The following is a 22,728-nucleotide window of genomic DNA, read 5'->3' as shown; positions in this document are numbered from 1 at the left end:
AAGGGCCAAACAAACAAACAAACAAAACAGACACACACACAGAGAATCTGAAACAGAAACACACAAACGCACAGAAACAAAGAGTAAAAAGAGGAAAAAAGAGGGAAAAAGGAAGAGGGAGATGGAAGGAGGTAAATAATATTGAAAAGGGAACAACTAAACTGTTCCCGCTATGAACAGCCTTGATGATACCCACAGTGGATTCCTATGAGGATAATTTTAGACAAATAAAGAAGTAATATATATATATATATATATATAAAGAACAGCTAGTACAGCAAAAAAAGAAAAGAAAAAAGAAAAAAAAGTACAGGTCTTCATCAACTCCAGGCAGAGAAAGAAATTCAATGAAGCAAAAACAACAGACGCAAAAAGACAGTTTAAACAAAAAAAAGGCTAATAAAACGAATACTGTGCCGATGCAACACACAAAAAAAGAACCATTGAATATATGGCGCACAAAAAGGATGCTTCACATACATGATTGATTAACAGTCTTTCACCAAATTCAAAAAAAAAAAAATCCCTCTCACAGATCACCAGAGGGTTCTTTTCTTGGATCAATCGGGATTCCTCGAGGATCACAGCCGCCCGCAGCTCGTGACCAATATGGACAAATAGCCTTCCGTACTCTTACTGCAATTCGTTGTAAGAAATCCATATGCGTAGTTGGTATTGTCGCGGCTTCTGCTTCAGCGGCTGCGAAGATCTCAGATGTCAGGCGGTCTTCTTCCTCATCCACCAGTTCTTCACAGGTAGAGGAGAGAAAGAACGGCATCCAACCGCCACGTACTCGCTGTATCCCATGATGCTTAGAAAAAAACAAGGATGGAACCTTTTCTGATTTCATTTCCAATCCATAATCCATAGCCACCCGACGGCACAATTTCTCAAACGCATCAACTGTTTCATATTCGTGAGGGAGTTTAACGTCTTTTGTAGATATTCCCTTTTTGGCATCTCGTTGTTTACGCTCCACATGACGTATAATAGCAGGACGCATTAAATGTATAGCTTCCTCAATAACGGCACCGCATGCGGAACACTTAAGTGGAAGAAACATCTGGGGATCTTGAGGATCAGGTAGTAACTTACGCACAGGATCATCATCATCCACCATGTCCAAAAGCGGTTCATCATAACTCCCATCATCTCCCATATCGTCAATTGAGAGACGAGCAGCAGAAACACTGTACGGTGCAGCAACACTGAATATCAGCAAGAGCCATAGTAGCAGTGGTGCTTGTCGCCTAGTGCCTAGTTGTAGGTACATAAATGAAATAGTTTATGAATAATAATAGAAGCCAAAAACTTTTATCCGTGCAAAGTCCTTTCAGAACCTTAAGCAGTACAAAAAGAAAAAAATAAAATAAAAAAACAAAGAGGAGATATCAAGAGAAGGAGAAAATAATAATAATAATAATAATAATAATAATAATAATAATAATAATAATAATAATAATAATAATAGTAATAATAATAAACTAAGTGTGTAACATAGCAAAGACAAAAGAAAAAGGCATACGACACAAGGCAATATGCCAGAGTATGCTCAGACAAAGACCACTCGCAAGAACAGTTTGAAACAAACTAAAAAATAAATAAAGTACTAGTGAGTAACTAAAAGGCATTTCCTTTTACTAGTCTTCTCCCTCTTTTTATTTATCATCTTTTTTTTCATGCGTGTGAATGTGTTGTACTCTTACGTTATCACACAATGTTGAGGGATACCTTACAGCCAAGAGAAATAAAGGTAAAAAAATAATAGTAAATAATAAAGGCGATAGTAAAATTAACTAAATAACCCCCCCCCCCCAACAAAATAAAAAAAAACAGATAAAATCTTCGTTAATACCTAGAAAGAGATGCTTATCATTTTCCTTTTTTCTTTTTCTTTTTCTATGGCCTCATCCTAACTATGCCGCTCAGAACTGTTCTGCGGGGCCGTAACCCACCAGGATATTGTACACATGGTCATTAGATGATCCAATAGAGGAACTCGGTCGTGGCAGTCGCAATGGCACGGAGGATGTGCCTACACCAGAACATTGCGAATAGGTAGAAATAGAAAGTGAGTCTGGCAAAATAATACCTCCTGTTGTTGTTTTTACTGCTTTGCCTTCAGCAGCAGCAGCAGAAGGGGAAGCAAAAGTCTCACTACCACGGGGAATAAGAAGTGCTCCAGATGTTGTACTCCGCATCCTGAGAAAAACACCTCTGCTTCTCGGGAGCAACTCACTGCTTGATCGTGGTTGTGGCCCAGGTGACGAATGTGACTGTGAATATGAAATGGGAGTGATATGATCCACCAATGTATGGCTACTTCGTGATAGTGGTGTCATATCATTATGCGTATAACCTTCATAATCTTTTACTTCACCAGTTACAACATCATACGTTACGAGTCGTGGTTCATCTTGGGCACTTTCAGTATCTCTCGGCTCTGTTCTAGAAATCCGCAAGGTATTTGTTTTTGCAGCTTCAGAATCTCTCTGAAGACTCTCAACTTCTGATGTTTCTTTGGAAATCTCTTTCACGACCACATCTGGTTGTTCTTGTTGCTTTGGTGGTGATGATGTTGCTTGTCTACTCTCTGATGGTACCATGAGTGACGGTTTACCTGAGAGTAAAAATCTTTCTTCTGTGGGAAAAAATAGACGTGTTGCGGTATTCTTTCTTTCCAGTGGAGATCCGCTACGTGGGAAAAGTTCATAAAATCCCGCTTCTGTCATCATACCTGAGGAAAGAAGTGAAGATGGGTAGTCGGTGGTGTATGTGCAGGGAGTAACGGCCTGGGCGAGAGAACTGTGTTGGACGTTTGGTGGCAAAAGTGGGAGTAACACATCATACAACATAAGGCCGGCATTGGGTTCCTGAAAAGAAACAATGTAAGCACGATGAACACCATCTTCTCGATTTACCTGCAGTCCAATACTGTTTACTTCTGCAAAGAAGACAATTCGTACCACATCTCGAAAATACACCATCACAGTAAACGTTGAAGACGCCAATCGAAACAAAAGTCTGTTTGCGTAAAGACTTATCACTACATTATCTGCAGCGATAACGGGATAGGGAACTTCCGCAATAGCAAGACGTCCCCAGATAGCTCGATGATGTTGTAATTCGTGCTCCTGTTCTTCTTGTTGTTTTTGAATTTGCTTTTCTTCTTTTTTTTTTGTGGCCCTGGTTCATACTGCTCCTCCTGCTTTATGATTATATCGTTAAGTGACAGTGTCGTCATCCCAATGCAGGGATTTCTGACGATTATAGCAATATATATATATATATATATATATATTATACGTCTATGTACCCCTCTGTGTGCTGTAATAGAAAGAAAGAATTGTATATAGAAAAAAAAGAATAAATAATATTTATGAAAGAAGGTGTGAAAAACAAAATCTACATCGAAACTCTACAGATATATATAAACCTCACTCAATCAGTAAAATCGCAGAATGAGACAAACAGGAGAAAAGGCAGAAAAAAAAAAGAAAAGGAACAACAACAACAACAAAAACAACAACATCAAAAAAAAAAAAAGAATACCGAATAACCCAAGGAAATAATAAAAAAAGAAACGGAAGGTATGGAACATCATATACATACATATTCATCCCACACCATCTGTTTTCTTTTTTTTTCGTTTCTTTGTATTCATATTCTTCTTTTTCGTTTTTCTTTCTTATTGTTTTGTTTTGTCTTCACTCTTCCTTTTCTTTTATCTTTTCTTTCCCCACTCCCCTCCTTCATAGGTATCGTATTGTACTTATTTTGCCTCTTCCTTCAATTCATGCTTGGGACGCTTGTTCTTATCATTCTTCTTGTTCTTGTTGTTGCGCCGCTCGAGTTCCTCCTTTTTCTCCTTCTTTAATGTTTTCCTTATCTGCTGTTGAAACTCCTTATCCTGCTGGGCGGGATCGAGCACATGTCGTATCACCGCTGCGGCCAGCCAGAGTCCAAATAGCGGTGGCATGTAACTTATCGTTCCGTTAATAGCACGATCACGTCCGCCGGACTCCTGCCGCTGCGGCTTCAGTGGTTTACGTGCGGTCTCTGTGCTGTGCACGGCGACAATGCTGCCGGGGCGCACTCCACGTTTGCGCAGTTCATTGCGGCAGCACCGCGCGAGGGCGTCATTTGTGGTGGCGAAGAGATCGCCGATGTTGACACGTGCGGGGTCGAGGCGACTGCCGGCCCCACAGGAGGTGTACGTGCGAATCCCGAGCCGCACGGCCCCTGCGAGAAGTGCCACTTTGCACTCGACGCTATCGATGCAGTCCACCACGTAGTCGTACGGCTGCCGGGTGAGAATGTCCTCCACGTCCTCCGGCAGCAAAAGTGCCTCCAACGCCGTAATGCGGCAGTGGGCGTTTATATCGTGCAATCGCCGGGCGAGAACGGCCACCTTTGACTCCCCAACTGTACTGTCTAACGCGACGAGTTGCCTGTTTTTATTTGTGTTCGACACCACATCGTGGTCGCAGATGGTGAGACGACCGACGCCGCCCCGCACAAGTGATTCTGCACAGTGCCCGCCAACACCACCGACGCCGGCAAGAAAAATATTGGCGGCCCGCAGTCTTCGCAGTCCATCATCGCCGACGAGAATGTGCGTTCGCTCGTAGAGAGCCGCATTAGACATCGTCACTATCCACCAACCACTAATATATATATCTATTAATATATATTATATATATTAATAGATATAAAGAGATACTGAGAGAGAGAGATATTGGGGTAAAGAAGTGGGGTCGTACAGGCACTGTCTCTCTCTACAGAGCGATATAGAAGAAAATAAAGAGATACACGAATAGAAATAAGATAATAATAATAATAATAATAATAATAATAATAATAATAATAATAATAATAATAATAATAACACCGCAACAGGGAAAAAAAAAAGAAATATAGATTAAAAAAAATAACAGTAATCGTTGGCGTGTATAGTAAAGTTACTCTACTTATTGGTAATGCTCTGAAATCGTTCACGCAAAAAAGTAGGAATTGGCACACGATGCATTAAACATGCCCGCATGACTTCTCCATATGCTTCTGGAGGAAGTTGAAACTCCTTTGAAACACTTTCTGCGAGATGAAGCAGTTCAATTCCCTGCTCCCACATTCCCTTTCCACCAGTAAGCGCGAAAACATCACGATGAATACTAGAAGGCGTATATTGCAGAAATACCACATCCTTCTCAGACTTACAGAGGCGAAGAAGTGCCTCATAGTAGTCTAGTTTTATAGTGGAGTCTTTCTCTAACACAACAAGATCTGTGTAAGCCCAAAGACACACCGTGTTAACAGCAGCAGGTGGATGATCAACGCCACCCCACTGCATCTCCGCGAAACGAAGAGCAGACTTGGATACAACAATCACATCCTGATAAAGAAACATATTCTGCTGCTTGTTAATATAACTCCCACCACCAACAGAAGAAACATCAGTAGATATTTCTTTACCTTCTTCACACCTCTGAAGAGGATGAGAGTACGCAAAACTATCATTACATCTTTTCTCGCGACAAAATACTACTGCAGAAGACCATGAATGAAGTCGTATCACATTCATGGCTGCAGTATCATGACGAGAAAGCGCAGCGTAACTAAGAAACGAAGAAGCCATATCGTTACCAGAAGATAGAGAGATCAACTGTCTCAGTAAACTGATATCCTTCGTATCATCTGAGAGCCACTGCTCGATACATGTACGCAAAGTTCCCTCATCTAATACATTACGTAATGCTTGCAAACCCTCACCTTTATCCAGAATATTATCATCTTCAATAGATTCTGATAACTGCACCAACATGCGTTGTCTATCATTAATTTGTAACTGCATTTCCTGGGAAAGGGCTAGCGCTTTAAGAGTTTCCACTTCGCATAGCAGAGAAACAGAGATACGGTACATGGCATATAACCATGCGAGTGATGTGCGCTGCTGTAGTGCAGTTTCAGGTGTTACAAATAACGTTGCTCGTACACCAAAAATAGATATCAGTGCTTTTTTAACCACACTCACCGTATTGTGAGATGATTTTTCTTCAACAGAACGTGAAATTTGAGCAGCATTAATAGTAGCATTACTAGTAGCAATAGCAGTATTATTATTATTATTATTATTATTATTATTATTATATGTGCTATGGGCCCGTAAGGCTGCAGCCTTCTCAATAGCGTCAATCAACATACAACTATTCATCATATCATCTACTTTATGAGTACACCACGGTAGTAATTTCCGCCGCTCTTGTTGTACAAAAGCGTGAATACATTTAACATCTTCCGTAGAAAGGGAATCTAGTTCTACACCCTCTAGTACTTCTAAAAGCACACGAAGTAAAAATGTAGGGAGTTGAAATGCAGCTAATTCACGTTGTCGGAAAAGGCGATGAAATAAAGTAGGAACCAAATTCTTCGGGACATGCATTGCCAGACATTTTACGAAGGCAATAGACATAAATGTCACTTTCTCATCACTTACAGACTCATGTGTGGAAATTCCTGTTAACGTACCATATACAATAGCACTTTCCAGGACATCTAGAATATCAACATGAGGGAGTAAACGATAAAGTGCTGTTAATGTAGATTGAAACTCTGTTGTTTCATTATTTTCCGCAATACACGATAGTTGTAGGATGCGATGTAGAACAACCGGGGAAAGCAAAGGACAATAACGAACAGTAGATTCGGCAAGACTAACAACATCCTGTAGTTTAGATAACTCCATTACATCTCGAGATAAAACTTCCATTGTTGATAACTTTAATTCACCGTGGAGTTTTTCTACTAGTGGTAATTGTTGATGAATTCTAAGTGTGGCATCAGTTGGTGCCACTGTAGAGCTACTATTAACACCAGATTGCATTCTATTATAATTTATGACAGACATTCTCAATACAAGAGACAGTAAATAGACAATATCCACATGAGTTAGGGTTAATGATCGACTTGCCATCTCCATTGCAGCAAATGTTTTCTCTGGTGATGCACTTGCAGCAAGTATGGATTCTAGCTCCAATGGGAATGAAGTATTGCTTTCCACATGTTTATTATTATTATTATTATTATTATTATTATTATTATTATTAACAATAGATTCACTATTACTACTACTTTGCTGCTTTCGAATAATCTTTCGTGCTCGCCATAGACAAGCAGTGCGAATATCAGGCTGCACACTACCAAAATACCGCACAATCGCACGACAGAGAATTTGCCCAGTGTCGTATCCTTCAAGCGTTGACTCAAGTTCCATACAACGCACCAGAAGAAAACTTAATGCGATACATTGTATAGATTCACTAGAAATCGTAGTTGGAAAAAGGCGATGGGTTACAAGAAACGTCATATCACTAGAGGCCATTAAAGATACAGATCGTAGGGTTTGTATGGCTTGTGTTCGTCGTAGCGATTGTCGAGTGTGATAAAGAATCAAGTAAAATGTAGGACATATGATACCGGTCGCACTACAAAGAGAAGCAATAAATGTAATATGTTTAGATGATAATTCAACTATTCGATCCGTAAGAGCTAGAAACAAAAGCTCGCATAAATATGAAGCTTTTTGTTTTTCATCATTATTTCTCTCTGTATTCTGAAATAGACTACGTGTTTGGTAAATAGCAAGATATTCCAACAGTGACACAAGTGCGTCAGCATGAATCGATCGAATAAATGTTTCCATCTCAATAGGAATATGTTTCTCATTACGGTTTAGAGATGCGAACCTATCACCTACTTCACGTACAGATAGTGTATAATTCTCCTGTTCTTGTATATAGCGATTGCTCTCCACATTCATCCACCGCTTTCTCCTAAGAAGCTTATGGGCAGTAAACAATAAATCCACATTGCTGCTCTTTCCATCATCACTCCTATTCGCGTTGTTAGTATTCGTATAGCTGTTGATATCCCTGCAACTACAACTACAAGTACTCCCACTATTATTACTACTGCTGCTGTTGTTGTACAGTCTACACGTCACGCTTAGTGCTATTGCAAAGTCATTTATGCCTCTCGCCGCGGGAGTGCACAACAACAGCAGCAGCGACTTGCGGCGATGAAGAATGAACTCCGTTATGCGGCCACACTTAAAAAAGTGCTTTGCAATGAACTTTTTTTTTTAACCGTGGCTTACCCTTTGATCATCCTTCATAAATAAAGGAAATAATCAATGAAAATGAAATAAAAAACATTACTATACATATATATATATATATATATATATATATATATAAATATAATGCCTGCTACTCAGCAACACGGAAGGATTAGGAAATAATAATAATAATAATAATAATAATAATAATAATAATAATAATAATAATAATAATATTAATAATATTAATAATAACAATAATAATAAGAGAGAAGACAATACAAAGAAAGATAATAAAAAAAGCAAATACAATAGGTTGACCCTTGCTATCACCTTCTCCCATTTCCATTTGCATATATACTTATTAATTGTTTACAACTCCCAAACGGTCTCGTGAAAAGACAGCATTATCAAATTGCATTTGTGTGCCATCCAACTGTCGAAGTAACGCAAATACGTGTCCAACACTTGGTAGCTCCACACAGAGCGTTGTTTCCACAGTGGGATCACGCCATATATGCACTGGCTGAACACCGACAATACGAAGTAATTGTAGTACCTCCGCATCATCAAGGAGGCAGTGCAGGCGGTGAATAAAGAGTAATTTACGCGGGTTTGATACTACCGCTTTGCTACTAGAATATGTCGCTACATTTGGTCCATTCTCAAGTTGTTGCATGTATGCATCACCATACAACTCACGCATCTGTTCTTCCATTTGTTCAACAGTACGTTTACAAGCTAGACGAGTCTGAAGCAGTTGCAACTTTTTACGTAATTGTTCTTCTGTAAGTCCAGTTGTGGTAGTTTTGGTGGTGTCTTTTTCTTCACTATTATTATTATTATTATTATTATTATTATTATTATTGCTATTAGTATTTGATAATAGCTGTTGTATTTCCTGATCAACTTCAAGCCCTTTCGATTTTGCCGTTCTCCACTCATGGCGAATCTTGTACGCCGGATGTTCACTGTGTTTGGTATACCAATTCTGCCATTCCTTCTCTAGTGCTCGTGTTCGTTCCACCAATGGACCCCACAACAGTTGTTGCTGCTCTTCCGTTGCGGCAACCGCACGAAATACACCGGCGTTTCCCCCAACAACAATACAATTATTATTATTATTATTATTATTATTATTATTATTATTATTATTATTATTATTATTATTATTATTATTATTACTATTACTAATATTATTATTATTATTATTATTATTATTATTATTATTATTATTATTATTATTATTATTATTATTATTATTATTATTTTGATTATTGATACCACTACTAGCTCCAATGCTGGTGGTTGAAATGTTCATGGAGTTCACAGCGAACATAACAGCCGCAGCAGTGGCGTTGCTATTAAATGACACAATAGCACATCCCTCACCTGGCAAACAGAGAATGTTAAGAAAGTACGCGTTAGGTATGCGTGAACAAGTCTCTTCTAAAAACCGTTTCATCGCCTCCGGTGCGTAGTACATGGTGGGCAAACATTCAAACGTCACACAGTGAACAGAACACGTACCACTCTCTGAAAACACGCTGGGAAGTGGAGTTGGTGTCGGTAAAATACCCCCCGCATGATTTCTATCCGCAATAAAATTGCAGTTCACATTACTACATGGTTTATATGAATTTAGTACTGCATCTGACGATACACCTATACGTCGTTTTTTAGTAGGTTGTACTGTGTCTTGCTTCATCATCTGTGTTGATGGCGGTGTGATTGGCAAATTACGTACCACCTCCGCTAACCGTTGTGTAAAGAGATCTGTAATTATTTGCAAAGTAGTTGTGTCAAGGTTCTCACTATCATTCTCCTGTAGAGACTTTTCTATTTGAGTGCGGAGCAACACTTCACGCCCATGAGGTTCTTGAGAAAGCACGGCATTACAGGCATCACACATTGTGCTAACCAAATCCTTTCTATCTTTCAGAAATGTTAACACCGCTTCATTTGTTTCCTCGCGAAGCACACGGGAGATTGCACGGCGTATATCAAGATAAAACGCCGGTGGAAATTCACTCTTTTGTTTTCCTTTTTCTTGCTGTTGTTGTTGTTGTTGTTGTTGTTGTTGTTGTACACCTTCTTTTTGCTTGGCAGCTGCGGGAATATCACCTCGTCCACGCTTCCCTCGCGCAAAACGACCATTACCGAACCCCCGTGAACTGCTCATACTTCTTTAAAGTGTGCAACCGCACCACTTTCTCACCACGAATGTGGAACAAAAGAAAAAAAAGAAAGGAAAAGGAAGAAGAGAAATGGTCAATAAAAAGAAGGACGATTTAAACGTTTTCAAATTCTCGTAATCATCTCTGTTTTCTTTGTATATGTGTAAGGTAAATATATATACCTAGAGAGAGAAAATAGAGAGAAAGAGGTAATGTGCCTGTCTATGTATGTGTATGTTTCGTGATACAATTTCTGTTTTCTCCCTTTTCTTTTCATTTTAATTCCATCGCTCCAGAGGAATCGGGAAAAGACTTGAATTCGCTCGAGAAACCATACACATACATACACACTCAGTCTCTCTCTCTCTCTCTCTCCCCTACATACACATACAAAGAAAACAGAGAAAGCAGCAAGGCAAAAAAAAAAAAGAAAAAAAAACAAGAAAACGATGGTAATGATGATGATAAATGATAAAGGTACGTAAACGAAAGAACTATGACTCAGTTTGTATTTGTTGCAGCTTTCTTTTTGCTTACCACTTCATCTATAATGTCCTTCAATTTACCTTTTTCTGCTAAAGCCTTAAGTAGTTCCACTATCATTGCTGCATAATCGTGACGACGACGTTGATTTTCCACCCGTCCCTTTTCTCGCTGCGCTCGGAGTTGCTCCAGTTGTTCTTCAAGATACATCGTTGGTGCCTCACGTTTCTTTGCCTCTCTGATTTCTTTCTCAAGTTGCAGTAATCGATCATCTACAACCGCCATGAGAGAGAAGGAGATACCGCGAGCCGTCCTTGATTGATCGGCAGCACTCTTATCAATAATACGCTTTTGCACCACCTCTATAAGTTTTTCCTTGTAGTTTTCATCTGTGGCATCACCGGCAAGAATAGGACCCTCCTGCAGTCCATCCAGTTCCCAAATAGCTCCATTCTTGTATATAAAAGAAACAAAGTGGTATACATCACTGGCATCTGGTGTTTCACGATCCATCTCAAAAAGCATGGCAGGGGCAAAAGAATTATGGGCATCACGCAACACTTCACAATCGCCAACCTGTGTCCCACGAAGATGGGGATTCATTTCATTTGTGAAGGAGAGAAAATTGCGCAGTGGTTCGCCAAGTTCAATACGATCACTGTAGTTAAGTAACGTGTTCACGAGGGCGAGTGTGGCGCAGGCGTTGTTAACTGTCTGTTGTGCAAAGTACACCGGCGCATCTGGGACGACGGCGCCATCGGATGTCTGTTGTTGTTGTTGCGATTGCGACTGTGGAGCCCAGCGGAAGAGAAGAATAAGTCCATAAACGGCGGTGTGGCCCCGCAGTGCGTCCGGCTCAAGTGCGATGAGTTCCTCCACCGCCACCCCGCGTGTGCCGAAGCGCTCAACGAGCTCCGTGAATACCGCCGGGTCGCTCTCAATAAGACACCAACGCGGCATTTTTTCTTCTTTATATTTTATTTACTTATACCCCTTTTTTCTTTTTTTCTGTATCCTTCTGTCTCTGTCTGTGTGTATCTACGTTCCTCTACGTTGGTGATTAATAGATAGAAAGAAAGAAAGTGTGTATAGATGTACATTATATATATATATATATATATTGTATATATGTTTTCTATTCTCTTGCCCTTTCAAGGAGCATGTATGGTTGAAGCACAGGCAATGCAGGACTTCAGTAACAGGAGGGAGACGATTTACGTGATTCAGAGTATCCATCACTCAAGTCTAAATAGAGTCTCAAGAATAAAGTGAAGGGGAGAAAAAAAAAAAATAAAAGAATAAAGCAAGAAAAAAAAAACTCTATTTGCAAAGTACAGATGTAAGATCCTGCAAAGCATCAAAAATATCATTGTCCTCCACTCGAAGGGCATAACGTGTCTCTGAAGAGTCTTCCCGTACAGGTTGACCACAAACTCCCAGCAAGGCATGAAGTACACGAAGATAACCCGGTGCTCCTAATAACAACTGCAGTGGAAAACGTTTTCCTCCACAGTGAATAACTGCAGGAAAACCGTAACGTGTCATAAGCACATCTAGAGGTATCATGTGCAATAGTCGTATACGCCGTAATTTGGTAGAAAATAGCATACTGCATGATGGAATTGCAAGTGTATCTATTCCAATCATAACATGTGCCCATTGAGAGTGGGTAAGACAGCGAAGAAAGACACCCGCATCTCCTAATGGACGATGTACACGGTGCTGCAGTACATTTGCCGCATAGCGTAATCCATCAACTACAAATACCACATTAGAAAAATGAAGTCCTGATGCTATTTGTGCTACAAGTCTAACTAATACGGTTTCAATAAGAATATCTCGTAATTCCATATCATGTGGTGCATGTCGTGCGGCATATAATATTTCTAAAGCCCCAGCTGCAAAAGTCTCCCATTGATAGGCCGCCTGGTGTCCAACCAATTGCGCTAACGCCGAGTTACTAAATCGTAATACACCATTCGTATTTTTATTCCTGTTTGTACCTTCGTTTAACACAAGTTGTTCCCACGCCTCAACAAGCACTCTACCGCCATTACGCAAAGAAAAACGTTGGGTGATAGCACAATCTATCACATGTCGTACAAATGTTAGAAAGAAAAAAGGAACATCTAGCGCAAGTTTATCCCGCTCTATAATATTAGCTTCCATTTTATTCGTATTCAACTTTCCCATGTTCTTCTCATTTGAAGCCCATGCACTATCAAAGAGTAATTCAAAGTTTAGAGGCAAGAAGAGAGAACCACAGAGAGAACCTTCTCCCATAGATGCTGTCAAATAACTACAATAAGCTAACGTTGTTGTTACACCACTCCGTGGTGGTCCTTCTACAACAATACGAAGTTTTTCTTCTTGTTTTACACTTCTAGTCATTCTCTTTCCAATAACAGAGTTAAGACACGAGTTTAATTCCTCTCGAAAGAGTAATTCATCTTCTACAAATGGGCTTCCAATCAATTTTAGTGAAAGAAGAGTTTGCACTGTACTAACTCTATCAGAATGTGACATTTCTCCCGCAGCCCCAAGTAATGGTGGATCAACAAAACGAGGAGTGTTAGGTAATGTAACACGTCGCCCTGCAATAGTGAAAGTCGTACGACTCATATCCACATCCTTGTTAACATTACTTGATTCTTCATTATGTATTTGACGATCCCCAATTTCTACCCTTTCAGGAGGACTCCTTTCATTTAAAGGCAACCCACGTTGAGGAGGTGCTCTCCCAGAAATATCTAAATTATGAGAATCAGAAACACCAGCAGTGGCACTAGTATTCGTATTAGTATTGATAGAAGAAGAAGAAGAAAAGTTTCTTGAAGGCTGACCAACTACTCCCTTTGAAGCAAAAGGAGAAATACGACTTAACGATGGTTTACACCGTTGATATTCCTCTTCCCGCTGCTGTGTGTGTGATTGTTGATGAACAGAAGAAGCAGCAGCAGCAGTAGCAATAATAACATCGCAAGACTGTTTCCGCCGCAGGAATCCCGGTGTACAACTCACCACAACATTACCGGCTGAACGACATTCCGCCACACGCCAGAGTGGTTTCCCTGTTAACGAGTACACAAAGCGATAACGACCAGATGCCGTTATATCACCAGAATAGGCGGCTATTCGTGCCGATACATATTGCAAGAACTGTTCTAATGTGTCAATCTCAGTGGGCATGGGGACGTGTATGGCATGCTCCAAGTATACATCGTGGTTTTCAAATACCACAATATCCGTCATTTCTGCTGTAATATCCATAAATAAAACAAAATCAAGAAAGAAAGATAACAATAAAGAAATAAAGCAATAAAGCAATAGTACTCAGGGAACTCAACCAAGAAAAAAAAAACGAGGAGGGTTTGGGAAATAAGAACAATACACTAGTCAAATAATATAAAATACAACGATAGACCCTTTTTTTTTAATGATTACAACATAGAGGAAACTAATATATATATATATATATATATATATATATCGATAAAAAACTACAAAACTCAAATACACAAAACAAAGTAGAAAGAATCGAAGAAAAATAGACAGAGAGACAGATAGATAGAGAAGGAATAAAAAAAAAGAGAGGTATTCATAATTTTCATCCATTCCATTTTCATCACTTAGATTGATACCTTGGTTATAGCTGTGAATTACACTCGGTCCATGCTCTTCAAATATATCCAGTGTTACCAAACGTTCAGAAAATGATGAGAGTCCTGCCAAAACACTCGCGCCTGACCACACACTGTACTGATGGTCAGGTGCGTCAATTACTTTTGCACTCGCAAAAAGGCCTGGAAATTCCTTTTCAACCTCTTCAGTCAGACGAGTTGCAAATCCTTCAAACATTGTATTTCCACTAAGAATAATACCAGAGAGGAGATCCCTTCTAATATCAATGCTAGATCTCTTTACTGCATCAACCACAAGTTCTTGCATAGGAGGAAGTTCAGACATCAGAATATAAGGTGAGAAGAGAATTTCAAGTGCACGAAAAGCTCCCTTTTCAATATGAACCTTTTCTCCATCTGGTAAAGAAAAGAAAGACTTTTTTTCTTCCTTCTCATGAAGTTCCGTTGTATATAGAGAAGAGATATAGCAAAGTTGTTCTTTAATACTTTTAACTGTCATTTTATCCTGCGGTGATGTAAAATTAAATCCACGTTCGTAAAGAAGTGTTCGTAAATGTTCTGTTACGTCACTTCCAACGTGATTAATGCGATTAGCTCCTCTTTGAATTATATATGAATCGCACACTGGCGTTACTTGAGTAACACCATCTCCAGAGGGAATAATAGCCACATATGATAAGTTAAAAGCTCCAAAAAGCAATTCTGCTAACTGTTCGGATGACTGTTTTGGATTCAAAATTGACTCTGTACAAACAACAGAAGTTTTTTCTGGATTTAATCCTAGTTCCGTGAAGGTAATAATTTACGATTTGTTCCATATTGGGCCAATCTCTTACAATCCCTTGTTGAATGGGAGGGTGTAATATCACGCGGTGCATTTCGTGAATGGCTTCTGTTCCCACAACAAATGGTGGTAGTGGTGCCGCATCGGTGTTTATTTTATTACGTTTTAATAGTCCCATCTTCTTTACGGGTACTCCCACAACAGTGGGGAATATAAGCGATGGAGGAGACTCTGAAGCCGTCCCAGCTTTTACTGAGGACGAGCCAAAGTCTACAATGATCGTAGAGGATGCAGACATGAATGGGTTTCTTTTTTTTTTACTTTTTCTTCTTCTCATATTTCTTATAATAAATATAAATTATATATATATATATATATATATATATATATATATATATATATATATATATGTGATATTTTTGCTGGTCTTTTGCAACGATCAATTTCGGTGCGTGGAAATGTGTCCGTGGAGTGCTTCGCACAATTGAAGCAAAAAAAAAAAAAATAATCAGAATACAGACAAAGCAAGAGAAAAATGAAACAAAAGAATACAAACAAACAAAGAAAAGAAAAAACAGCAACATGAAAAAGAAAAAAAAACACAGACACAAACAAAAAAAAAAAAAAAAGAGAGAGAGAGAGAGAGAGAGAGCGAGAGAGGGAATTAAAAACAGAGAAAAAATACAAGTGACCGGTAAAAGAAAAAGAAAAAAAAAGCCTCTGTATTGATGAAGTTTTTTGATGCGCTTATAAATTCAATTTTTTCATATCATACACCTATTGTAATACCATTACCACCTTTCCTCTTTCTATCCCTTTCGATCATGTGGTTCTTTTTTTTTCCCCCTCATCCTCCTTCTTCCTTCTTCATTTTCTTCATGGCTGAAAGGCTTTCTTTATCTGTTTGCTTGTCAGCAATCCCTTGCGTTGCGCTGTTGGCTTATGCATATTGTATGCGTGCATCCACATGGAGATCTCCGCCGCCCCCAAGTACCTCCCGTGCAGACGCAGCAGCCCCGCAGCCTCAGCAGCCGGCATTGCTGCCATCTCATTGGGGCGTGTGTGTGCAAATAGGACGAGTTGGCAGATCGCACGGTGTAATGCCCATCCCTCGTACGGCGGATAAAAGGGAGAAATAAGTCGCCACAGTACACACAATATGTATAGTACATCACCACCAGCAGCACCAATATCATTAACAGCAACAACTCCCTCCACCTCTTCAGGAGAGAGCTTATCTGTAGCACGGTCAGTAACAGTAGTATTCAAAGCAATATTATTATTATTATTATCAGAGGTATTATGAGTAGATAAAGTACGATCGGTATCTTGTCCTTGTTTTCGTTCTTTTCGTTCTTGAGAAAGTGTTTTGTTTGTACTATCATAAACAGCTTGCATGTATAGGGGTCGAATTCCGTATTCACGCAAAAGATCTTCGATCTGAGAAGTTTGCCATCCCAGTTTTGTAAACGTTTCAAAAGTTTTATTTACAATTGATGTTACTGGGACACAGAAAAAGTAGAAAAGAACACGATAAAGCCAATGAACATGGTGTACGTGAAATTCGGCGACTTGCCGAAGTTTAACCAAAAGCCATTCTGCCACTTCTTGATATCTCATACTTGTCGTAATCTTACTAAAGGAGAGCACTAAGCGTGAGACCATCATCTGTCTCTCTGGTGACCACGTTTGAATTTCACCACAATTATTGCAGGGTTTTTCACTAAGAAGAAGTGGATCTTTTTCATTTATCGATATGGTTGCACTTACCAATGGTAAATGTGTATATTTTTGGCAATTGCTACATTGCACATATTCTTCTTTAGCATCACTATTATTATCCATACAACATCGTTCACATGCACACCAAAATAGCCACGATCGAAGGTGTTCCCTTCGTTTACCAACACCCATTAAAAAATGAGCATCGTTAAAATACTTCACATTTATAAAATCTCCAGGATTAATAGGACGTACTGCGATGAGTGTTACTGTATTATCTTGAGGATTAAATTTCATAGCTGCATTAGCAAGACAACTATGATTCGCCAATGCACACGCACGGAAAAATCCAGAGTGAAAACAATTGTAACGACACATAACGGCAAAAGAGAAAAGATCCTCAAAATCGCTTTCATCAATATCTGGAAACTGAACACGAAGTGCATGAATCATTTCTTCTCGTGTCTCATTAGAGATATCTTCCGGACACCTCGGCCAACAACCTTTAAACTCTTTCTTGAATCTTTCCCATTCCTGTGAGTGATCACGTTGGTGTGGGTATATCTTTTTTGCAAAATATTCCACAATCTTCTGTGTTGTTAAATCACCCTGGGAACTGAGATCTGCATCTACAAAAGAAGTTTCAAATCTTTTTTCTACAAGAATAACTTCATTGGGTTTTATTGCCCTACGAGCGACAATACCAACACCGCCCTTGTAATCTTGTAGCTCAATGTATGAAGAAACATTAGAAAGTCCCAAATCACGGAACAATGGTACTTCCACTTCTTCAGATATATCACCAAGATTCAATACTGAAGAAGATGACATGTTCTGATTTCGTAGTAGTGGACGAAAATAACGTAAGAGTGTTACAAATGCTTCAAAAGGATATCCAGATAATCTTCTTGCATGTATATAACGCAACCAGGCTTTCGCAAATGTAGACTCGCAGTCTGTTGCCTTTCGTGCAGCTTCCCAACTCTTCTCATAGGACCCTTGTGCGTGATACACATTACTTAGATTTGAGTATAATGTAGCGAGTAGTTGACGTGTAGCATTATCAATGCTAGAAACTTTTTCTTTATACTCTTGTTGTTCTTTTTCTTGCTCTTGTTCTTGTTGGTGTTCTTGTCTATTTGTAAGAACTTTAATAGCCTGCAGGTAGGCCGCTTCAGCTCCATTCACATCACCATTGGCAAAACAAGTATTGCCCCTTTGTTTGAGATCCTCTGCGACTTGCATATGATGGCTACACAACCACTAAAAGATAGAAAAAAAAAACCACACCGACAATATAAATAGAAAGTAAAGCAAAACAGTTTTTATTTTTTATTTTTATGAATAAAAGGCTCAGGGACAGTCATAGCAATTTCAACAGAGGAAGAAGATAAAGACGAAGAAAGAAACAAAAAAAAAAATAAAAATAAGAAATGGGAGATATACATGTACGTGCAAAAACACAAAGACAAACACGAAAAAAAAAGGAGAAAAACAAAACAAAACAAAAAAAAAAAAACAAACTTGCATGTACATGCACACTTATAAATCCCATGCCTAATTTACCCAAGAATATCTGTCTCATTTTTTTTTTTCGTCAACCCCTAATAAAAGCAGCACGTGTAATGTCTTGCAGTGAGAGAGTACCACTAAGGAGGGATCCGATAAGAACACACACTTCATTAATAAAGCTCACTAAACCATATGAAACCAAACTCGCATGAATACAATTGTACCAACGTCTGTAGTTCACATGAATTGTGTGACTGTAGGTAGCAAAAAATCGCGCTAGTGAACCAACGTGAGGACTAAAGCTGGATGATGATGGCCCATTCACTAGTAACGGTGTAGGCATTATCCAAGCAGGTCTGGGATCACCCGCTGACGTTACACGCACACGTACACATTCTGCCAGTAATACAGATGATTCATGTTGTTTGTACTGTTTATGGTGGTAATGATAGTTATGTTTCGATTGTGATATATTCGGGGCATACGGAAGTCTCCACAGACGACGTAATTCCTTCCTAAAGAGAGCCTTCGCGTAGACCTCGTTGTACATACCACTTACCACAATCAGATCAAAACAGTCCGTCTTCAACCAATCCATCTTCTCATTTAACTGCTGCTCTGCTAACATTCTTTCATCATAGGCCCGTGCATACAGGATTCGTTGCTGCAATAATTCCACAGCCCGCTCCACTTCATTATTAGTTTCCATATCGTCACTGTCGTTATTGTTGTTATTATTGTTATTATCATCCCACACAATAGCTGGAAGTATCCATAAGGAAGATCCGTAACGCAACAGACGTGGCGATGTTGTGTCTTTTGCTTCTTCACTTTCAACTCTCTCACTCTGCATCACTGACATAATCACTTTCTTCTCTTCTCCTTCGTTCTCCTTTTCATTCCTCATCACTGTTTCATCGTTGTTGGTGTACGCAAGACGCCGTATTACACGACCGTGTCGCAGCCACCGCAGCAACGACACTTCAAACGCCATCGAATCCCGCAGCTGCCGTGCAAGTAACTGCACTACCGGCGGTAATACAGAGAGTAGATAATCAGGGAAGAGTACCTCACCGGGGTTCCATAGATGTGCAAAAAACCTCTCAACGTGGCTGCGTTCTTCATCTTTGCATGGAATTACTAACCACGGGGAACCAGTCAAAAGAGCTGTGCGAACACCGTGTAAAAGTCGTTCTTTAAATCCATTTGTAAGAATGCCATTAGGCAGAGAGGGTGATCCAATCACAGTTACAGCCAAAACTCCGTTAGACTTGGCTCGTTTCCTGTTATTGCCATTACTATCACTTTTCGATCTCTCACTCGAAGAACTTATTTGTGCCGCAATATCAGCCACGTTTCCTCCCCTTTTCTGATCGTTATTATTATTATTATTATTATTATTATTGTCAGGACAGCCATTTCGACATTCATCTCTCTCGTAAATAGACGTACCTTCCAAGACAATGCTCAGAAGTGCGGGATCACCATTCCGCAGCACTCCGAACTCTCTGTGACGTTCTCCAATGAAAACATCGTCACACCGCATACACGCCTTTGTAGCAAGGAGCAATAAGCTGAGGCAGCCTACAAAGACAATGGTAAAGGAATGTAGCTGTACGAACATCTAAACAGGACTTTTCTCTTTTTTTGTTTTTTATGTAGTCCTCCTTGGCTATAAGGCCATGAATGAAAAAAAAAAACATATATTTGTACGCACAGACACCACGAGAAAAAGAAAACGAAAAGAAAAAGAAAAAGAAAGAAAAATATAAAAACCTCCGTCACCCTCTTTTTTTTCCTTTGTATATGTGTTGCAAAAGACGGGAAACCAATTTACCATTAAAATAGAAAAAAAAGTGATCAAGAGAGCCAACACGGCGAGTGACGGCCCGAGAAAAACCGCAGAAAAAAAAAAAAGTAAGGCACAGCGTAATCAAAAACAGTAATCAAAAAAAAAAAAAAAAAAAAACGCAGTCATACACGTAAAAAAAGAAGGTAAAGAAGCTCTTGCATAATTTACAACTCTCACCGACGGGAGAACGATAGCTTTTTTATTTCCATAAGGGTATTGCTACTACGCTCTTCAGAGTTGTTCTTCTTTTCATTTTTCCCTGTATTACTCTTCCAGGTGACTTTTTCGCGGTCCAGAGAGGGTGTTGACTTTGTTGCCGTGGTAGATGTCACTGAAAGTTCATTAGGATTTTGACGTTTTTTATTTGTTGAACCTTCCAGCGTCAGTGAAATAGACGACGCGGAGGAGCTAGAGTCAAGATTATCTTTCCTCACCTGTTGAGCTAGAGAAACCCTTTTAACATGGAAAGAGGAATCATTTCCTTCGCTACTACTGCTACTAGTACTACTTGTATTATTTCTAACATTTTTCTTTTCACGAGCACTCGTTGAAATTACAACCTTTGTACTCAGTCGTGATTTTGGTTGAGTATCGCTGCTCTCATCAAAAGAATTGTTGGTAACCACAGGCTTCGTGTTCTCTTTAACGTTACTGTATGATCTACTATATGCCCTAGATGATGGGAGAGAATTTGATCTATTCGCTGACGGACTCCTTGTTGCTAGTTTAGAAGAGGATAAAACGACATCTTCAACTTTTCCCTTAGTATTCATTGTTGTTTTACCAGTTGAATTATCACGAGCCTTCAACATGACTTTTGTAGAAGAGGAAGACGATGATAAAGAGGAAGATGATATATCTCGCTTAAATGTACGTATCGCTGAAGAAGGACGCTCAATACGCGGAAGTACAGGAGCAGCAGAAGGAGATTCTGTAATATTTACCCCTTTCTTAGTAGTAGTACTGGTATTAATAGTAGTAGTAGTAGTATTAATGGTACTCGAAGCAGGAGCACGAGTAGGAGTAGAGGTAACATTAAAACTGGTAGCATGTGCACCATCATTACCATTGGTACTACCACCCGTACCAGCAACAGCAGTAGCTGTAGTACCTTGAGTGATTTTACTGCTAACTTCTGGAGCTTTTCTAATACTAGAGGAAACATTAGTTCTAGGAGTGGAAATGGTGTCTGCATCTACTAAAGTGGTATTCACTCTTTTCACCTCAGTTAAAGCCGGAGTCGTTTGTTTTTGTGTCGAAGGTGATGAAAAAGAGGAAGACGATCTATGCAGAACAGCTTCTGATGAATTTATCCCAGCGCTCACAGTTTTGGATACAGGTACAAATTCAGAAGTAGGGACAGCAGAAGAAGCAGTATTAACAGCAGCGGCTGGAGCAATGCTCGCTGCTTCAGGCATAAAGACTGCTGGGCGTGCCCCCACCTGGATGGCATCCTTTCGGAGTTTTTGAATTGACTCAGGTTTTACTTTTTTTGTTGCACGTAGAACAGGTGGGATGAAGGGATCAGCAAACCGCCTGTAGAGTTCTGAGAGACTCGGTCTAGAATTCGTTGTCGAAGTTACTCTTTCAACAGCATGTTCTTGAGTGGAATTTTGCGCCTGCAGGCGTTCTACTTCATCCTCAAGTCGTCGAATTTCGAGCTCTTTTCTGTCCATAAGAAAACTCCACTGCTTTTTCTCATAGCTTTGACGAACCAAAAGAAGCATAGAAAGTTCATGTTCTGCCATTATTCGCATCTGATCGGCACAGAAGACATACTCTGCTATAATAGATGCTACTACGGCAAGAGCTCTACTGGTGAGCATCTGCAATGCCATAGAATCCGACATTTGTTTTGATGTTGAAACAGAAACTTCTTCTTGTTCACTTTCTTGTTGCTGTTGCTCTTGCAATAATGTTGAAGGTGGTGTTGGTGATGAAGGTTCACTTCCATGTTCCTCTGTCTGTGTGCCCTTCTCGCTTGCCGTTGGCTCGTGTGCGAGTCGAGTGGTGAGCTCCTCCACGCGTTCGGTGAGGAATTCGAGGCGCCACAGGACCGCCGTTGGTACGGTGAGACGTCGGGCGTGGAGACTGAGAAGATCGACGCGGGCGGCGGCCTCCGCCTCATCAAACTCCCGCCGCTCATTCGCCTCCGCGAGGACGAGGGCGGCCGCGTCCTGTACCCACACGGCCCGGTAGAGCAGCTGGCAGGCCGCGTCGTGCTGCTGCGTGAGTTCCGCCACCTCCGCCTCCAGCCGCTGAATGTACCGCCACGCCGACACCTCCAGCCCGGCCCCCGGCACACGGGACTGGCTGCTCACATTACTATTAGGGCACGATAACAAGAGGGGATTGCCACGCAATACAGCAGGGTCCATAGGAGATACCGAAATAAGGTTACGGAAAGGAAAGAAAATCTAAAGAAAAAATACTTTGCGTTGCTT

General features: G+C 40.0%; 11 protein-coding genes across 12 annotated transcripts; all 11 read right to left on the bottom strand.

Annotated features, from left to right (window-relative positions):
- Nucleotides 1–529: 529 nt before the first annotated feature.
- LSM04_005767 (uncharacterized protein) lies at nt 530–1,273 on the bottom strand (the record flags this gene model as incomplete). Its single annotated transcript, XM_067337893.1, has 1 exon — nt 530–1,273. One exon carries the CDS (start codon nt 1,271–1,273, stop codon nt 530–532), a length of 744 nt encoding a protein of 247 aa, XP_067190801.1.
- A 652-nt stretch (nt 1,274–1,925) lies between these two features.
- On the bottom strand, nt 1,926–3,620 carry LSM04_002579 (uncharacterized protein; the record flags this gene model as incomplete). Its single annotated transcript, XM_067337892.1, has 2 exons — nt 1,926–3,186; nt 3,613–3,620. The coding sequence occupies 2 exons, from the start codon at nt 3,618–3,620 to the stop codon at nt 1,926–1,928; spliced, it is 1,269 nt and encodes a 422-aa protein (XP_067190682.1).
- A 152-nt stretch (nt 3,621–3,772) lies between these two features.
- LSM04_003215 (THIF-type NAD/FAD binding fold) lies at nt 3,773–4,648 on the bottom strand (the record flags this gene model as incomplete). Its single annotated transcript, XM_067337891.1, has 1 exon — nt 3,773–4,648. The coding sequence occupies one exon, from the start codon at nt 4,646–4,648 to the stop codon at nt 3,773–3,775; it is 876 nt and encodes a 291-aa protein (XP_067190709.1).
- A 318-nt stretch (nt 4,649–4,966) lies between these two features.
- LSM04_002155 (uncharacterized protein) lies at nt 4,967–8,462 on the bottom strand (the record flags this gene model as incomplete). Its single annotated transcript, XM_067337890.1, has 2 exons — nt 4,967–8,128; nt 8,424–8,462. 2 exons carry the CDS (start codon nt 8,460–8,462, stop codon nt 4,967–4,969), a joined length of 3,201 nt encoding a protein of 1,066 aa, XP_067190672.1.
- A 15-nt stretch (nt 8,463–8,477) lies between these two features.
- Nucleotides 8,478–10,295, bottom strand: LSM04_000610 (uncharacterized protein; the record flags this gene model as incomplete). The annotated part of the gene is made up of 2 exons (XM_067337889.1): nt 8,478–9,169; nt 9,404–10,295. The coding sequence occupies 2 exons, from the start codon at nt 10,293–10,295 to the stop codon at nt 8,478–8,480; spliced, it is 1,584 nt and encodes a 527-aa protein (XP_067190612.1).
- A 496-nt stretch (nt 10,296–10,791) lies between these two features.
- On the bottom strand, nt 10,792–11,733 carry LSM04_004784 (Peptidase C12; the record flags this gene model as incomplete). The annotated part of the gene is made up of 1 exon (XM_067337888.1): nt 10,792–11,733. The coding sequence occupies one exon, from the start codon at nt 11,731–11,733 to the stop codon at nt 10,792–10,794; it is 942 nt and encodes a 313-aa protein (XP_067190763.1).
- A 360-nt stretch (nt 11,734–12,093) lies between these two features.
- On the bottom strand, nt 12,094–14,025 carry LSM04_008959 (uncharacterized protein; the record flags this gene model as incomplete). The annotated part of the gene is made up of 1 exon (XM_067337887.1): nt 12,094–14,025. One exon carries the CDS (start codon nt 14,023–14,025, stop codon nt 12,094–12,096), a length of 1,932 nt encoding a protein of 643 aa, XP_067190899.1.
- A 144-nt stretch (nt 14,026–14,169) lies between these two features.
- On the bottom strand, nt 14,170–15,496 carry LSM04_009763 (the record flags this gene model as incomplete). Of its 2 annotated transcripts, none has more annotated exons than XM_067337886.1 (2): nt 14,170–15,123; nt 15,221–15,496. In XM_067337886.1, the coding sequence occupies 2 exons, from the start codon at nt 15,494–15,496 to the stop codon at nt 14,170–14,172; spliced, it is 1,230 nt and encodes a 409-aa protein (XP_067190923.1). The 2 variants fall into 2 exon arrangements, with proteins under 2 accessions (XP_067190923.1, XP_067190922.1); XM_067337885.1 differs by lacking the exon at nt 14,170–15,123 and adding an exon at nt 15,147–15,158.
- Nucleotides 15,497–16,074: 578 nt separating this feature from the next.
- LSM04_007369 (SET domain) lies at nt 16,075–18,165 on the bottom strand (the record flags this gene model as incomplete). The annotated part of the gene is made up of 1 exon (XM_067337884.1): nt 16,075–18,165. The coding sequence occupies one exon, from the start codon at nt 18,163–18,165 to the stop codon at nt 16,075–16,077; it is 2,091 nt and encodes a 696-aa protein (XP_067190841.1).
- Nucleotides 18,166–18,517: 352 nt separating this feature from the next.
- LSM04_002961 (uncharacterized protein) lies at nt 18,518–20,056 on the bottom strand (the record flags this gene model as incomplete). The annotated part of the gene is made up of 1 exon (XM_067337883.1): nt 18,518–20,056. One exon carries the CDS (start codon nt 20,054–20,056, stop codon nt 18,518–18,520), a length of 1,539 nt encoding a protein of 512 aa, XP_067190704.1.
- A 401-nt stretch (nt 20,057–20,457) lies between these two features.
- On the bottom strand, nt 20,458–22,662 carry LSM04_000635 (uncharacterized protein; the record flags this gene model as incomplete). Its single annotated transcript, XM_067337881.1, has 1 exon — nt 20,458–22,662. The coding sequence occupies one exon, from the start codon at nt 22,660–22,662 to the stop codon at nt 20,458–20,460; it is 2,205 nt and encodes a 734-aa protein (XP_067190613.1).
- Nucleotides 22,663–22,728: the final 66 nt, after the last annotated feature.

The sequence above is a fragment of the Trypanosoma melophagium genome (genome assembly GCF_022059095.1).
Source record: "Trypanosoma melophagium isolate St. Kilda chromosome Unknown ctg26segment0, whole genome shotgun sequence".
Classification (NCBI taxonomy): domain Eukaryota; phylum Euglenozoa; class Kinetoplastea; order Trypanosomatida; family Trypanosomatidae; genus Trypanosoma; species Trypanosoma melophagium.
This window is presented reverse-complemented; position numbering and strand designations above follow the sequence as displayed.